Source organism: Rhineura floridana, chromosome 11 (genome assembly GCF_030035675.1).
Source record: "Rhineura floridana isolate rRhiFlo1 chromosome 11, rRhiFlo1.hap2, whole genome shotgun sequence".
Lineage (NCBI taxonomy): Eukaryota > Metazoa > Chordata > Lepidosauria > Squamata > Rhineuridae > Rhineura > Rhineura floridana.
The window spans coordinates 9,569,356-9,588,083 of NC_084490.1; the positions used below are offsets into that span (position 1 = coordinate 9,569,356).

General features: G+C 41.0%; 1 protein-coding gene across 1 annotated transcript; it reads right to left on the reverse strand.

The window, feature by feature from the left end:
* Window positions 1–3,417: 3,417 nt before the first annotated feature.
* Window positions 3,418–14,954, reverse strand: LOC133366976 (vomeronasal type-2 receptor 26-like). The gene is made up of 5 exons (XM_061590538.1): window positions 14,664–14,954; window positions 12,693–13,574; window positions 8,790–9,017; window positions 6,468–6,594; window positions 3,418–4,319 (listed from the first exon to the last, which is right to left on the reverse strand). Exons 1-5 carry the CDS (start codon window positions 14,952–14,954, stop codon window positions 3,418–3,420), a joined length of 2,430 nt encoding a protein of 809 aa, XP_061446522.1.
* Window positions 14,955–18,728: the final 3,774 nt, after the last annotated feature.

Below are 18,728 nucleotides of genomic sequence, written 5' to 3' on the forward strand. Positions count from 1 at the left end.
ACAGATGGGCAGAGTGGTGGGCACTGGCCTCCTCGCCCTGCTGCCGAACTCGCTCTGCTGCTTAACTCGCCTTGACGCTTTGTCAGCTGGGGCCTTGACGCTTTGTCAGCTGGGGCCTTGACGCTTTGTCAGCTGGGGCCTTGACGCTTTGTCAGCTGGGGCCTTGACGCTTTGTCAGCTGGGGCCTTGACGCTTTGTCAGCTGGGGCTCCCTCTAGCTCGTTACCCATCCTTAATGATCCAGCTCTTTACCCATCCTCAATGATTTCACAAAGATAATAGACAGTGGTTCCAAGAGTTCTTCAGCCAGTGCCTTCAATAGTCTAGGATGCAGTTCATTGAGCCCTAGAGATTTGAACTCATTCAAAGAAATTAGGTATTCCTTGACCATTTCACTATCAATCTCACGCTGCAATCCTGCCCCTTCAACGTCATGTTTGCCAGGAGCTTCATAGACCCTCTTTTGGGAGAAGACAGAGCCAAAGTAGGTGTCATGACCCCCCTGCCAACACTCTGCCTTTAGCAGAAGGAGACGTGTTTTCCCTTTCTTTCACCACTGTTTCCAACAAAGCTGCTATTAGGGACTGTCCCTCATTCCCGCAGCTCTTGTTATAAACATCCAGGTTTATAGTCAAGCCTCACCCCCCCCATGTATCTCTATGTCTCTCAAAGATCACACCCTTGGGTTGGTCTCCTGTAACACGCTACAATTATTCTCTCAGGTACTCCACTGCCATCATTTATACAGTTTCCATCTTTGTTTATGTTTTGCCAGTACTTGTACTCTGTGTAATAGCTCACTAAGAATCAGGTGTGTTTTAAACCCCAAACAGATTTTATTTGACAGAAGATACAAATAAAACAAGAATACATTTAATTTTTCAAGCTTGTGGTTGTAGATTGTTGTTCTTCAGTTCATATTACTCATTAAGTTCCTTTATTACTACAAATAATCCTGCCTCACTTTGTTGTTGTTATGTGCCTCCAAGTTGACTATGACTTATGGTGACCCTATGAATCAGTGACCTCCAAGAGCATCCATTAGAGACCACCCTGTTCAGATCTTGTAAGTTCAGGTCTGTGGCTTCCTTTATGGAATCAATCTATCTCAAGTTTGGCCTTCCTCTTTTTCTACTCCCTTCTGTTTTTCCCAGCATTATTATCTTTTCTAGTGAATCAGGTCTTCTCATTATGTGTCCAAAGTATAAGTGGTATTCAGAGGTGGTTTGCCTTCCTCTGAGGTTGAGAGGCAGTGACTGGTCCAAGGTCACCCAATGAGCTTCATGGCTGTATGAGGATTCTAACCCTGGTCTCCCAGGTTGTAGCCCAACACTAGCCACTACGCCACACTGGCTCTCTGAATGACAATTAAGAAAACAGCAATCTTACAACCTACAGGTAGAGGTGATCAAAATTGATCAAAATGACAGGCCTCTCTTGTATCCCTAATGTTAGCTGTCTATTAATTACTGGATACTTATAACCATCTCGTATTTTTGTGTTGAATTCTTCCATTGGAGAATTTAGAGTTGGAGTTTTAGCCATGTGTATCAATTATAGTGTTTAAAATAATTACATGAAAGATAATCACTTTTGGACTGCTGAAAATATGCTTGTTTTACAACTACTGACGTAAACATATTTGTCATGACATAGGATGATAGAGTTGGATGGGGCCTCAGAAGTCATCCAGTTATGCTCCCCAATTGGTCCAGGAAATCTGCATCTCCAAAATCCTCAGAAGTTGGGCATTTCTTTAAAATTCCTTTGGCAAAAATTCTTAGTGATGAACGCCATCCTATGTAAAAGCTAAAATTATTCTTTTAAAACTAGAAGGATAAAACTATGACACTTGAATTTAAATGTAATACTTTTCCTTCTAGCCCAATTTGAAACCCCTACTCCTCTGCTCTGTGGGTGCTTCCAGCCTGTCACTATTTTCAGGTGGGATTCAATCACATAGTGGAAAATTCAGGATACACAAGTAAAGTTGATTTGATACACTTCTGCAACAAACCCACAACACATCTGCTTAGCCACAAAATCAGACATTTTGTGATAAGTGATATGGGAAAATGCATCTCCTCCCAACAATTAGGATGAATGCATAATAAACAGGGTTTCTGAAACTGCCTAATATTCACTGGACCTTATTTGCTATTCCTGTTTTCTCCATAATACTTACTGGATCTTGTTAACAGCATGAAGAGGACCCCAACAATGACAGGATGTAGGAAGCCACCGAAATATAATTCCCATGACTTTCAGACCATTAAGACATACCTTGGAATGCCCAAGCCTACCCTTTACATTGCATTAAATATAATGTGAGCAGCTGTAAATAATTTCACATTTACACACATGATGTCTGGACTGGCAGGGAATATTTTAGGAATGAGACCTTGTGGTCCTAGTGGATACCTCAGGAAAATGTCAATTGTGTGACAACTGTGAAAAAGGCAAGTTCTGTGCTAGGGGTCATTAGGAAAGGGATTGAAAGTGAAACTGCCAATCTCATAAAGACATTATAAAAAATTATGTTGAGGCTGCTTTTGGAATACTGTGTACAGTTTTGGTCACCTCATCTGAAAAATGATATTGTGGAGCTAGAAAGGGTTCAGAAAAGGGCAACTAAAATGTTCAAAGGGACAGAGCAACTCCCCCACAACAATTGGGACATTTCATTTTAGAAAAAATAAGACAAGTAAAAAAAAGCAAGTAAAGAAACATGTTAGGGGTTTATAAAACTATGTATTGTGTGGAGAAAGCGAATAGGGAAAAGGTTTTTTGCCCTCTAACATAATACTACAACCCGTGGCCATGCAATGAAGGTGAATGTTGGATACAGGGTAGACCAAGGAAAGTATTTATTCATAAAACATATAGTTAAATGATGGAATTTGCTCCCATAAGATGTAGTGGTGGCCAGCAACTTGGATGGCTTTAAGTGGATTCAAAATATGTTGGGAGAATTGGCTATCAATGGCTACTACCTCCACTATTGGAAGTTGTATACTTTTGAATACCAATGGATGGGAATCCCAGGTGAGTAGAGTGCTGGGGTGCTCAGGTGTTGCTTGTGTGATTCCTAAGGGCATCTTGTTGGCCATTCTGAGAAGAGAGTGCTGGACTAGATGGGCCTTTGGCCCAGTCCAGCAGGGCTCTACTTATGTTCCTATGTAGGAATTGGAATTAGAGTGTTGGACTTAAACCTGGGAGACCACGGTTCAAATCCCTGCTCGACCAAGAAGCTCACTGGTTGGTGGTCTTGGGCCAGTCCCTGCCTCTCAGCCAAACCCACATACAGGGGTGTTGTGAGGATGAAATCTGGAGGAGGAGAACCATGTTTGTATGCTATGTCGAACTCCTTGAGGGAAAGACTGGTTATAAATGTGGCAACAACAGCAAGAAATCATCTTTATCTCTTTCTTCGTATTAGTTGATCTCTGTTGTTTAACTCAGGTCTTACTAAAATAATGTAGCATTTTGGGAAAAAGATGCAACCCAACAACCCAGCACTGGAAGCCAAGATGGAGAAGATCTCCACAGCCACCATGTATTTTCCACTTGTGCTCAGGTAGGTTGGAACAAAGGATTGCCAAACACTGCAGAAAACCAACATGCTGAAAGTGATGAATTTGGCTTCGTTAAAACTGTCTGGCAGTTTCCTGGCTAGAAAGGCCACAGTGAAACTGATAATGGCCAGGAAGCCCATAAAGCCCACGACACAGTAGAACATGAGGATTGACCCTTCATTACATAAGAGTACAATCTGATCAGTCATTGTGTGTGTATCGAAATCTGGGAATGGGGGAGATGTTGCCAACCAGAGAGCACAGATCCCTACTTGAATATTGGAGCAGGATAGAATAATAGAATAAGCCAATCGTTTCCCCATCCATTTCCTCATCCTGGATCCTGGCTTGGTAGCCATGAATGCTAATACCACAGAGATGGTTTTTGCCAAGATGCTGGAGAGAGCCACAGAGAAGATGATGCCAAACGTAGTTTGTCGGAGAAGGCAGGTCACCTTATTTGGCATCCCAATGAACAGGAAGGAGCAGAAGAAACACAAGAGGAGGGAGATGAGGAGAATGTAGGTGAGGCTTCTGTTGTTGGCTTTGACTATGGGAGTGTCCCTGTGCTTGATGAAGATGCCAAGCACCAGCAGTGTGATAAGAGACAAGAGAAGTGCAGAGAAAGTTGGAATGATGGCCAAAGTTTCTTTGAAAGCCAGGAAGCTGGGAATCTTAGGAATGCATTGGTCCTTTCCTTTGTTTGGATATTGATCTTCTGGGCAACTAACACAGGTCTCCATGTCTGCAAAAACAAATGATGTATGGCTTTTTTGTTGTTGTTAAAAGGGGGAAATTGTTCTCAGGGTAACTGTCTTGTTATGAGTCTATCTAATGTAGATACACCGAGGGTTTCAAACAGAGCTTGGAAGTAACTAGTTACAAGTAACGAATTACTTGTAATTCATTACCTTTTTGAGTAACGAGTGGGTAATTCCTTTACATTTTGATTGTAATAGAACTAGGAGTAATTTTACTACGTTTTTGGAGTAACTGTAACGTTTCCAGAATTACTTTTGGGCATTACTTGGGGGGTGGCAGGGGAAATCTTCTGCTCCTCTGATTTGTGGATGAAAATCATGTGCCTCAAACTGGGCTTCTGTGCAGTGTCGCTCTTTCCTCATGCTCTGTGGATGGGTAGGAGGCGACGAGGGAGGCGGCGGAGAATGAGACAGGGATGAGTGGAGAAAACAATTATTTTAAAAAATGAATAGTGGTGGTGAAGAATGGAGTGGAGGGGGAAAGGATCCGGAGGTCAAGAACATGGATAAAGGAGGGGAAGGAGGCAGCAGCAGAATGGAGAGAAAGAACTGTGGAGGTGAAAGATGACAACGTGCGTGCGTGCGTGCGAGAGAGAATTAATACTGTGTTCGCACTTGGTACACAAAGTGGCCTCCACCACCCTCTCTGCTACTGTGTTGCATTTGCAGTATTTTAACTTTTTTGCATCTCAGGGGAAAATGTTTGCTTGAGTGAGTGTCCCTTACTTGGTGGCAGGGCAGGGTCCGGAAGGTGGTTAAGTGAGAGAGATTATGCTGGCTGGCTGAGTGCGGGGGGTGCACTTGGTTTGATGTGCAAAGATCTGAGTAGTGGCCTCAGCCTCCCTCCACACCTCCCTTACCAGTGGAGAGACCACCACTGCTATCTTATGGATAAAAAGAATTATTCTACTACCTCTGTATGTGTTTGTTTATTTTTAATGTTGTTTTAGGCTACTTAGATGTGCAGCAGCCAAGGCAGCACCTTGTAGGCTTTTTTTAAGTAACTAAAATGTAACTGTAGTGATTACTTTGAAGGAAAAGTAAAGTAATCAGTTACTTTCAGAGCTATTGTAATTGTAACGGTAATTACTACTTTTCTGGGCCATGTAACTGTAACTGTAATTTATTACTTTTAAAAAGTAATCTTCCAAGCTCTGGTTTCAAAAATGTCTGATCATGCCTTTTCTTGAAAAAGAAATGCCAAAGAGCAAAGGTGAAATCCTCTAGATAGATATGTTAGCTTATCATGGTTCTTGACCCCTTTCCCCCTCTTAGAATCACAGAACTATGTAGTGAAATGGGAGAAATGTAGTGCATTATCTTTGTGCAAAAAAGGTAAATTCAATGAAACTTTTCATCCTCACCCTGAATAATCATTTTCTTAAAGGAAGACCACCAGTTCTCTCCCATCTTAATGGAGTAGCTTCCCTATTTTCAAGCTCTTCTGTCTCATGATTCTAGGGTTATTACATTGTCCATGGACAAGCCAGAGTATATTCATGCCACAAATATGATGACCAAAATATTTGTCAAATTATTAAGAATATCCAATATCATTAACATAAGGTCTATCTATGTTAAGCATAGGGAACTGACTCCAGCTAGCATGCTGGATCCAATACTTCCATACCCTCCCATGTGGGAGGGACCTCCCAACTCTCAATTACCTGATTTCATATGATTCAACTTGAAAGAAAGAATTAGGCCTGCACTTTGAGTGGTCTCAATTCATCGTTTGGTCCTTTGCTGCTACAGCTTAATATTCAAGGTGCATTTTTAAAAGAAGATTTACCTGGTCTGAATTCATACCAGAAAGATTTTCAGTTATAATTTGGTGTTTTTTTAAAAAAGACCTGGCACCATTCTCAGTAGCTGTGGAATGACAGAAAAAGGACCAAATTGAAAAACTGCTAAATACTAGTGGCTGGAAAGGAACACTTAGTTGAGTGTGCTCCCTACTCTTCCTTTAAAAGAAAATTAGGCTGAAATTTAAAAATGATGGGAAAGTATCTATGTAAATGATGAGAACAATAAGTAATACCATAATTTGAAGAAAACTGCCATGGTAATGGCAACAAACTTGCAAAAGAGCAAACACATGTGTTTGTAGATCTTTACGTAACACGTCCTACCATCCTCATTGGAGAACATCCCGTTTGGACATGAAGCACAATCATAGCAACAAAATTTCTTCCCCTCCTTCTTTTTCTTCCTATAACCAGGAATGCAGTAGTCATTACATATGGAAAATGGGGGAACCTATCCAAAGAGATAGGAAGAGTTTAGGATTAAGAAAATTTTTGGAAAATCCATCCTACATCAGACAATCTACCAGTAAACTGGAGAACCAATTATGTGGAATATATAATCCATAAGTGCACAGGTAGCACATTCAGTGGGAGGAATATTATACTTAGCATTATACACACTAAAGATTAGAATTTCCACATGTATCCTGAGAAATAGTACATCTTGCTTAGCATTCAATCTAATGCTGTTCAGGAAAGAGTTGCCTAAGAGATTTCACAAAATATCATGAGGAGCAACACTGGTCACCTCCAGACTGTTTGTATTTTGTGGGAGGGATTCAGCCCCATACAGTAAATTTAGGTTCATGCAATTAAAGTAGTTTAAAGTGCTCTGGCACAACAAATTTCCTACTTTTTTTTAAAAAAAGCAGTGGTTAAGAACGTGACAGGGAAATGCACGCATAACTGTGGAATAATGATTGGTTGATGTGCAACATCTGCCATATATGAAGCAGGAACCACCAGTTTCTTCAGACATCTTTTCCCCAAGGCTTTCCCTGGCCCATAAGATTGGACCCTATTTTATGTGTATGAATCCCCTGAACCTCTCTTTTTATTTGCTTTTATGTGCCTTTGTGTTTTTATACTTTTGGTTTTAGGTTATAGGGATATAGAAAGCTGCCTTATACTGAGGTTAGGGCAGTACTGCCTACAGTGACTGGCAGTAGGTTTCAGGCAGGGTTCTTTCTCTAGCCTTCCTGGAGATATTGGGGGTTGAATCTGAGACCTTCCAGATGCAAGGCAGGTGCTCTGCCACTGAGCTTCGGCCCTTCCACTGAACAATAACCGCTACTGTCTAGACAAGCACACTTGGGCTGTAAACCATTTATTCTGGACTAGTCTAACTGATCTCCTAATGGTATTCATGGCATTGTTCCATAATTATTCTGCAGTAAATGTCTTGGTGAGTAATGCCTTAGAAACCATGATCCTCCTTTTTTATATTGTACTCAGTGTACACCACTTACTTTTTTTGAAAGATCAAGCGGTTTAGAAATGCTTTAAAATAAATCAGTAACAAAAATAACCTCCATGCAAAGACAAAAAACAAGGCAACACAGGATGAATGTTCATTGTCATATAACCTTCCACTGATTTTGTTGTACAACAAATTTGAGCAAATGCTAGTAAGAAACAGTTCATAACCTTTGCACAAGCTTTCTGCAAACAAATAAGATGGATACTAGAATGAACATGTCATCTTAAGAGACCATAACCTCTCCTCTGTTAGGCACTGGTCCTCCTTACTCAGAGTTGCCCTCTCCGGATGATGCACATTTTATCATGATTTGTTTATTCATAGATTTTTCTTCCAGGCTGCCTTACAGGACAATTTCCTCTATAGGTAGCTCACAAATACATAAGAAATAAAAATAAAAATAATTCCAATAAGATTACAAGCACAACACAAAGTACAGCCAACTGAGCAATAAGTGCAATGTAGCCAAACCTTTAAGACAGTATACAGCTCTTTATTTAAAAAAACCCTAACAAATCCAGTAACAAGCAGTGTAATAAATAAATAAATCTAAAATTTGAAGCTAACAAAATAAAATCATGATAATGATATAGAGAGCCTCTATGTGTGGCTGTAATGTGGTCTGGTCCGGAAACTTTTGCCTAGTGCAGAATGCTGTGGCCAGAGCTTGGAAGATTACTTTAAAAAAGGAATAAATTACAATTACTGTTACCTGGCCCCAAAAAGGAATAAATTACCATTACAATTACAATTGTTCTGAAAGGAATTGATTACTTTACCATTACTGGAGCAACAAATCCCCTACTTTTTTTTGTAGAAAAATACAATGGCTTATTTCAAGGGGCCTTTGTATCATGATTACTTCTCTGATGCCTTCAATTTTCTGATCATTTTCCTTACTTGTTTTTTTAGATCTTAAATTTCTGAGGTTTATGTGAACGAATGCTGCCTTGACTTTCTTGACTTTCTTAACTTTCTTAACTTTCTATGTTTGTAACAGTTTTTAATTATATGTTTTTAATTGGTTGTAACTTGCCCTGGGACCTTTGGGTGAAGGGCAGTAATAAATTCTGATATTATTAATATTAATATTATACTTCTTGTCCTCCAGTTTCACTGGATGAATATGGATGTTGATAAGCAGTGGAGTGCAGGTATTTCCCCACCTGAGTCAAGCCTGTGTGCCATTTGATTTCATCCTCATCAATAGTGAGCTCTTTTCCAGGAGCAGCCTGAGGATCCAGCCTTCCCACTTTGACCCTGAGGAACGACTGATTTCGGAATGTGACCAAGTTTGTAATATCAAATCCAGCTGCTAATTCCCCATGCTCATTAAATGCAATTTCATCGCCAGCACTGTTGTTGAATGAGATCCTCTGGAGGAACGAATGGAGCTAGTTGGAAAGAAAAAGAGAATCAAAAGCTCTAGAAAGTGTTGTAAGATAAGACCGTTGAAATACCTTGCCTAGGTGGATTTAAATTCCTGTTTAGAGGGAAGCCAGTTACAATTCACAATGGGCAGTATCTGACTTTTGGTAGTAGTTATAGGAAGAGTGGCACCTCATGAACCAGTGTCAATTCAACCGTTGAATGTGTGCCAAGAGGACTTGTTACCATGTTATGGTTGTTTAGGATCAGTTATCTCACAAGAAAGGGAAGGGAAGGGATGTTATTTCATGACCAAAAGAAGAGCAAGATGCAAATGTTCATGATCCATGAAATAGTGATATCTCTTTTGGCATCTCTTTTCTCCACCCAGGTCATGAGAACTGAGGTTTGTCAGTGAGGAAACATGACCTCCCAAGATTCTGCTTTCACAGCTCAGTTTTGTTACAAAGATATGTTACAAACTATCCTGAAAAAATCCTTAAAATTCAGTTGGTGCTGTAAGTTAAAAAAAAAGTGTGGGGAGCCTCCATTATGGAAGTCAGGCAAACCATGTTCAGGCAAATACTGTGTATTTGGCCATTTTCTACACCTCCTGCTTGATCCATTGAATGTTGTCTGTACCTGCATGGGGCAAATGTGGCAGCAGGCTGCATAGACACAGCAGAGGAGCCAATCCAGCACTCCCAGGAGTATGTCCCCACAACTCTGCACTTGCCTCTGCTCTACCCCATCCAGTCAAACTCTAGTGATAAGAACATGAGAGCCCGCTGAATCAGGACCAAGGACAATCTAGGCCAGCCTCTTCTTCTCACAGTGGCCAGTCAGATGCCTGTGGGAAGGCTGCAATCAGGACCTGCATGCAACAGCACTCTCCCCTTCTGTGATTTCCAGCAACTAGTGTTCAGAAGCATACTACCTCCATCAGTGGAGGTAGAACTTGGCCAATATAGCTAGTAGCCATTGATAGACTTAACCTCCATGAATTTGTCTGCACCTATTTTAAAGCTATTGAAGTTGTTGGCCATTGCTGCCTCTTTTGACAGCATATACAGTACTATAGCTTAACTATGGGCTGTGTGAAGTAGTACTTTCTTTTGTCTGTCCTGAATCTTCCAACATCCAGCTTCATTGGATGCCCCGAGTTCTCATGGCATGAGAGAGAAAAACCTTTGTTTCTCCACTTTTTGTACATCATGTATAATTTTGGACACCCCTATCATGTCTCCTCTTTCTTGCCTTTTCTCTAATCAAAAGAGCCCCAAATGTTGTAACCTTTCCTCAAAGGGGTGTTGCTCCATCCCATTGATTATTTTGGTTGCCCTTTTCTGAACCTTTACAATATCCCTTCTGATGTGAGGTAACCAGAACTGTACATTGGACTCCAAGTGTGGTCACACCTTAGAATTATATAATGGCATTATGGTTTGGTCAGTTTTATTTATAATTCTTTTGCTAGTGATCCCTAGCATGGAATTTGATGTTTTCACAGCTGCCACACTCTGGGTTGACATCTCCATCAATGTCCATTACAGCCCAGAGGTTCTGATCCTGGTCAGTCCCTGACAGTTCAGATCTCATAAGTATTGTGGAAATTAAGACTTTTTTATTTTTTTTGGGCCACAACATGCATCATTTTACATTTGTTTCCACTGAATTGCATTTGCAATTTTCCTACCCATTCACTCAATTTGAAGATATCCTTTTGGAGGTCTTTGCAATCCCTTTTTGTTTTAACCTCCCTGAACAATTTAGTATAATCGGCAAACTTGGCTACCTCACTGCTCAGCCCTAACTCTAGATCATTTATGAACAAGTGTTCACAATACTAATCTTTGGGTGACTCCACTCTCTATCTCCCTCCATAGGGACAAATGTCCATTTATTCCTAATCTCTGCTTTCTGTTTCTGATCCAGTTCCTGATCCACAAGAGGACCACTCCTCTTGTCCCATAAATGTCCAACTTACTCAGGAGTCTTTAGTAAGGAACTTGAATAACTTTTGAAAGCCCAAATGCATAACGCCACTCTTCCTTACCAAAACATTCAGAAACCTCCAAAATCTGTTCAAAAATCCCCTAGCAACAGAGGTTTCCTTCTCCGAGCTTATTACCTCCTCAAAATACCTCTGCCCTAACTCTCAATTGAAATTTTGTTCCCCCTCTCTTTATCTTTTCATTTCTTCCCAAAGCTTTGTCCAGTAGAACTTCAGGGTCCCCTTAGGTCTCTTTTTTATATTCACTTCAAGGCTCTCCACTGGATTCCCCCACCCCCAATTTATCTATCTTTCTCCCGAGATTCCTGATTATAAAACCACAAGCTCAGAAGCTCTTCAGCACTGAAATGGTTGTCTATTCCCTTCCCTAACTATCCCATTCACAGAGACACTGCCTTCATTTATCATCGCATTCCGTTCTTTCTCTCTTTTCCAAAATCTCTCTCTCTCTCTCTCTCTCTCTCTCTCCCCTTGAGTTATGTTGAACTCTTAGTGCTTCTGTTTCAGAATTCATCTATCCTTGGGTAGCTCACAAATACTTTTATCTCTTTAAATGCCAGCCGTTAGTGTGTTGCTTATGAAACCCTCCACCAATTAACAGCTCTTCAATATCTGTTAAAAAACTACCCTAATTCCTCTTTTTGATAACACAGAATTGCAGACCTAGTCGTCAGGTGATTCCAAAGGTGGAAGGAAGTGAGTAATGAGACCAGAGACAAATATGGGGTAGAACAAGGCCACAGAACATTATTGATTACATTTGGAAGGTTTGGCTTGGCTTAGGGCAGAATCTTCCATCGCACAGCTCACCTGCTATGAGATGTGTGAGCCCTCCCCCAGCTCTGTGTGCTGGAGGGGATAAATCTTGGCAATCGGGTTCTCCCAGAAGAAGAAAAAGATGTGGAGGTTGAGGCCCTCCTTGGTGTGGACTCCTTGCCTCCACACATGGCACATGGCATGAATTATTTCAATGCACTCTGTGTGAGGCTGTCCTTGAAGATGACTTGCAAACTTCAACTGGTCTAAAATGCAGCAGCTAGATTCCTGGCTGGGGTTCCCTTTAGAACTCATATTACCCATTTTAAAACAGCTGCATTGGTTGCAGCCCTTTCTAGGCCCAGTTCAAGTGCTTACGTTAGTGTTTAAAGCCCCAAACAATTTAGGTCCCAAATAAATGAAAGACTATCTCCTTGCCAGAGCTTGGAAAAGTTACTTTTTAAAACTACAACTCCCATCAGCCCCAGCAAGCATGGCCACTGGATTGGGCTGATGGGAGTTGTAGTTCAAAAAAGTAACTTTTCCAAGCTCTGCTCCTTGTCTACAGACCCTCTCAGGGGTTGAGGGGGCCCTTTTGTAGTTCTGCCACCCTTGGAAGCTCAGGGGTGATGCCATTCTCTGTGGCAGCTCCTAAGCTGTGGAACTCTCTCCCCACCTAGTTGCATCTGACAATTTCATTGTACAACTTTTGGCGAATACGCCTCTTTATTCTGGTCTTCAGCACCTGAGATTAGAGCCCACCCTATTTTCTGTGATGTTGTTTAGGTTATTATTAACTGTTTTTGATTATCTGTTTTAAAATTGTTGTAACCTGTCTTGGGATCTTGGATGAAGAGTGGATGATGATGATGATGATGATATAATGCAGCTTGCATAGAAACTGGACGTATGTCAGAACAGGAAACATTACCTGCCAGGCTTCCACATTCTGAGGAGACAGTCTGCCCCTTGACTCCATTTTTCCGTGCTGGGCTCTATCCAAGTACATCATATGTAAGGCATGTGCCAGAGCATAGACAGCATTATAGATACTGTAGCTGTGGCCAGTCATGTGCATTTCAAAGTAAGGAGAAGGAAGGCTCTCCAGCATCTCTTCTCCAGTACATGTGGTACCTAAGAATGTTGATATGGTGGAGTTTGACAATGAACACCCAAATGCCTGTTCCCAGAAATCTTTGATAAAACCATCTCCATTTGTCCAAGAAGGATGTACATTCTGAAGAAAGTCTGGGAAGTCTTGAATCTCCTCTGAGTGAATAGCAAAGGAGATAGCACCATGGAACATTTGTATATTAGTGGTAATTAACTTTTGCCAGGTATATAATGGAAAATCAATTTGGGCTGTCATAATCCACACTTTAGCTGCAAATTTGTATTGAGGAAATATTAGGTGAATTATTCTAGATGCTCCTATAACATTTCCTATAAATGTTATAACTGCATTTTCTCCATATATAACAACTGCCTTGGCTTTGCTCATCATGAAAGCTGGTAGAGCAAGCCGTAAATAATCTATCAATTTACTCATGTCATTGGAGAAAGAGGCAGTTTTTTTAATTCTGTCAGTGAATGCTGAACAGATCCCATTCTTTGTAAGCATTGGCTCTATGTTTTGTAAGAACCGTTCTCCACCTTCATCATCCTGAGCAATGAGCCCAACCCATTTCCATTTGAAATGCAGAAGTAACTGGACAATTCCTTTGTGCTGAAGGGCTTCATTGGGGACCATGCGGTAAAATGAATGGAAATTAACTGGATGATTCAGTTCTTGTTGAAATGAGCCAAAAGATATCTACATTTTTTTAAGAAAGCCAAAACATATTGGGATAGTAAAAGGAGCTCATTATATTCTCATTTATCTCCTTATTTCCTTAAAGTACAATCCTGTATATACAATATCTTCAACATACTTCTTTTTAGGACAATATGCCCCCCATTTTACAAAAACATATTTCCTTCTGATATTCACTCCATCACCTTTGTAGAAATCCTTTGATACACATATTACAAACACACTCTTTAGCACCTTCTCCTTCTCACACATATCTTTGGATACTCATATTATACCCCAACTCCACATATTTTTCTATTTTTTACTCACCACCACTGCTCCGTATTCCTCAATAATGAAATCACTACTGGAAAGCTGGGCTGCATCCAATGTTAGTCGAACTCAGAGCAGACCCACTGATGTTAATGGGCATGACTAGCTTAGGTTAAAAATTTCAATGGGCCTACTCTGAGTAGAACTTAGTTCAATGCAACCTCTAATATTTAAGGATTCAGTTCATATCAAACTCACACTTTCTGAAACAATACGAGAACCGAAACACAGCAATCCTGCCAAATTCCCACCTATCCAACTTTTGTGAGTAGTTCTCCCACCAAAACATGTTTACAAAAATGCATACGTTAGAGGAAAATGTTCATAAAACTGAATATAGTAGTGAAAATAACACAAAAAGGTGCATTCAAAATGTGTTCATGAGAAGAAATTTACACTAAAATGCTTAAGAATTTTCATGAGGATTTTGTTGTTAAAAATGCACAGATGGCTGCAAAAATGTGGCGTGTACTACAACATACCTTTCTCATTAGTAATTTTTGATTGTATATATTTTAAAATCGTATATAGTTTTGTTTTAAAATATTAATAATGATTTTGTTCTGCTATATTATCATTATTTGTATTGTTCCTGTTTATAGCTCCTGACAAAGGAGATATATCTCAAAAGATGTTGAGCTAAAGTTACAGCTGAGCTAAACAGTTTATTACAAAAAGCACCAGAACCTGGCTGTGGAAGACTGGAATGAGGGCAATAGATTGAAACATGATGGGAGATTAGGTGAAATCCCAATTTTTCCAGTAGTCTGATCCCACCTGTGGAATCTTGTAAAGATCCAAGATGTCTGCCATGCATGAAGAGATATCAGAGCTTAGGCCCCCAATGACTCCTATTATTTTTTCCTGGATGCCACATTTGTAGTTTGGTACAAACTGCTGCGATTTAAAGAGCAGATCCAGAATGGCACGGTAGGTCATCTTTGCCATGGCATAACTGTCATAGATGTGAAACCCAAGAGTGACATTGGGCAAGATCTTGGAATTCTCATTGATCTCATCAACAGCAAACACCAAAGCCAGGACATGCTGGTAGAACTTGGTCACCATGCTGCAAATAAAATGACTTGCTATTTCATGGAAGAATTAAACAGTGTACATCTCATCAATTTAACACAGTCTTTGTCCACTAAAGATCTGGTTGATTCATGTCCTAGGTATAAGGATAGGGCACAACCAGCAAAGATAATCAAAGTTAGTCCTAAAAAAAAGGACAATATGGTTATTGTTGCGTGGATTGTGCCTTTAAACTTGTGAGTTAAAGCATGTAGCATGATTGGATCCATCTTCAGCTCAAATTAGATGTTTAATGTCTCAGAACACATAGATTGTTGAGAAATCAATACTGAATGAATCACGTTTTCCTGAATATCACTGTCTTCATCTTCATTTTTTAAAATATATATATACTATCAATTTCAGCTAGAAAGATTGCCTGTTATGCTGCAGTTTTTTACAGACGGGATCTGAGTGCAAGAGCACTCTCCTTACCAGCTATTGGAATTGAGGCATCTGCCTTTGACAGAGGAAGTAGTGCATGGCCTTCATGAATCTGTCTAAACCACTTTTAAAGTCACACAAATTGTATAATACAAAGTTATCAGCGAGGTGGATTGTTTGCAGATTTAGATATTTTTGTCTGGCCTTAAAAGGAACCCACGGTTGTGGGTAGGTGGTCCTCCATAGGGCAGTCATTCCACAGAGCTGGTGTCATGCCTGAAAAGGTTTATCTAAGTAGCTTACAGCAGAAATTTTCATAGAATGGAAGCTGCAAGATTATTAGGGATTTGAGCAGAAAACATGTTGCCATTGCAGGGGTCAGGTTGGGAAAAGGAAGAACATATGAAAATGGCATGAAATGAAACCCACAAGGAAGTCATAAGAAGAGGATTTTTTTAAAAGGTATGAAGGCCACAGCAAATACATTCATGTAAAGCCTGAATGCATCACAGACTGCTATTTTTTTAAAGCATTTATGTGATGTTCTGTGTGGTCCAGAGGCTTGTCACATCTCATCAGAAGATGGTTTTGGGGTAGGGCCAGAGTTTAACTTGACTGGAGCTTCCCATTCTCATTTCCTCTCTTTCTGCCACTCATTTCCCCCTTTTCTCCTCCAAGCCAGCCTCATGGGCTGAGGTCAAATGTGGTTCTCAGTCTGCAAGGGGTTCACTCCTGAAATGCAGGGCTATGTTCATGGAATGTGTCTAAATGGGTGGAAGCTTGATGGAAAACATACAAATGTCCTAAAGAAGCTGCAGTACAGCACTTATGTATTATTTCCAGAACATAGAGCAAACTGTATCAAAAAAAGTTAATGTTAATGTTTTGGAATGTCCAGTTCAAAATATGGGCATGGTCTACTATGCATCAGTATTTTAGCATTTCATTTTCTTCACAACAATATTGTCCATCCATCCAACCTTATATTTATATGTAAATAGTTCTGTTCCTGTTGTCAATGAAGATATGTTGCAGTCAGGCTTACAAATATAAAGATCAGCAAAATGAAAAAAGACAATTTACTTACAATGGGATGTTAATGAAGAATTGAGGAGGGTGTTCATTGAACAAAAGCGTGGGGAAAACATAATTGATATGAGTCACTATCCCACCAATGAGGAGATCACCAGGCTCATACCACTCATGTGGAATATATATTGGATTATTTCTGGCGCACTTAATAGTATGCACTTTGCACACCATGTTTGAGAGCAGCAGCAGCAGCAGCAGACAAAGCACCATTCTGCTAGCAAATTTTCCCCTAAACATGGACTCTCTCAGGTCTCTCAGGCTACAATATTAATCCTCCCATCAGACAGATCTGAACACGATGGCTTGGTTGCAGCTAACTCTGCTAATGCATTACTCAGAGGGACATGAATGTACCTTATCCCCACCATCAGCAGCGTTACAAAAACATGGCTTAAATGGGCATGGCTGGAATGCTAGTTAAGAAACAACAATCAGATAAGCTATAAAAGGAATGGAGAAAATTGATGAAAATGACAGGGCCTTGCCTCTCTTTTGTCTCTAATCTCAGTTGTCTATGGATTACTGCAGTACTCACACCAATTTCATACTTGTTTGTTGAATTATCTCCCAGCTGCCCCCCCCCTTCTAGAAAAGCATTGGAGCTTTGGCCATGTGAATCAATTATAGCATTTTAGATAATTACAAGGAAGATAATCACTTCTGCAATATTTTGGTACTGGTGAAAATATGCTTGTTTTACAACTACTGAAGCAAATATGTTTGTCATATCATACCATGATAAGAGTTGGAAGGGACCTCAAAGCTCATCTAGACGATCTTCCATACTAATCCAGGAAATCTACATTTCCAAAATCTTCAGAAGTTGGGCATCCTCTTTAAAATTCTTTTGGCAAAAAATTCTGACTGAACCCTTTCCTATGTAGAACCTAAAATTATTATTATTATTTTTAAAAATAACTTGTCCATGATTTAATTCTGGAGGAGGTTGCCGACCTGGCATGTATAACCGAGACCTGGGTGGCTGATCAGGGAGGAGTTGCTCTTTCCCAGCTTTGCCCACCCGGGTATTTGGTTCAGCACTGTGGTAGATCTGAGGGCCGGGGAGGGGGGGTCGCTGTGGTCTATAGGAGTTCTTTTCCTCTCACCAAGCACCCTGTCCAGACGGCGACTGGTTTGGAATGTCTCCACCTTGTGTTGGGCCAGGGAGACAGACTAGGAATACTGTTGGTGTACCGTCCACCTTGCTGCCCAACAGCTTCCTTAGCTGAGCTGACAGAGATAGTCTCGGAGGTCCTTTTGAGGTCCCCTAGACTTTTGGTACTGGGGGATTTCAACGTCCATGACGAGGCTGTCTTATCTGGTGCAGCTCAGGACTTCATTGCCTCCATGACAACAATGGGGCTGTCTCAATTTTCTACTGGCCCAACGCATGTGTCGGGACATACTCTCGATTTGATCTTCGCCACTGGACATGGAGATGGTGATCTGATGGTGGGGTGTTTTTCATCTACCCCATTGTCATGGACAGATCACCGCTTGCTGAGATTTAGACTTACAGCGGCTCTTTCCCTCTGCAAAGGTGGAGGATCTATTAAGTTGATCCGCTCCCGGAGCCGGATGGATCCTGTAGGTTTTCAGAGGGCTCTGGGAGATTTTCCGGCTGATAGGTCTGGTGCTCCTGTCGAGGCCCTGGTCACACTGTGGAATACAGAAATGACCCGGGCTATTGACACGATTGCTCCCGCGCGTCCCCTTCGCTGTAGAGCTCATACAGCTCCGTGGTATACCCCGGAGCTGAGAGCGATGAAACATGAGAGGAGGAGGCTGGAGTGCAGATGGAGGAAAACTCCCAGTGGATACAATCATGCCTTGGTAAGTGCCACCAATAAGTTGTATACAAAAGCGGTAAGGACAGCAAAGAAGCTCTATTTTGCTGCCTCTATTAGATCATCCCTATGCCGCCCAGCAGAGCTTTTTAAAGTCGTGCGAGGGCTCTTACACTCTGGCCCCCACGATACTATGGAAACATCTGAGACCCGCTGTAATGAAATTGCTGGACATTTTCAAGATAAGATTGCATGTATCCGCAGGGACCTTGACTCTGATGTTGTGACAGATGAATCCATTGAAGTGTCCGGAGCACGGCCTTGTCTTTCTTTATTGGATGAGTTTCAGTTGGTGCAGCTCGAGGAAGTGGACAAGGTGCTTGGAATGGTTCGGGCAACCACGTCTGTTCTGGATCCTTGCCCATCTTGGCTAGTGAAAGCTGGCAGGGCTGGAACCACCGGTTGGGCCAAGGAGGTGGTTAATGCCTCCTTGAGGGAGGGAGTG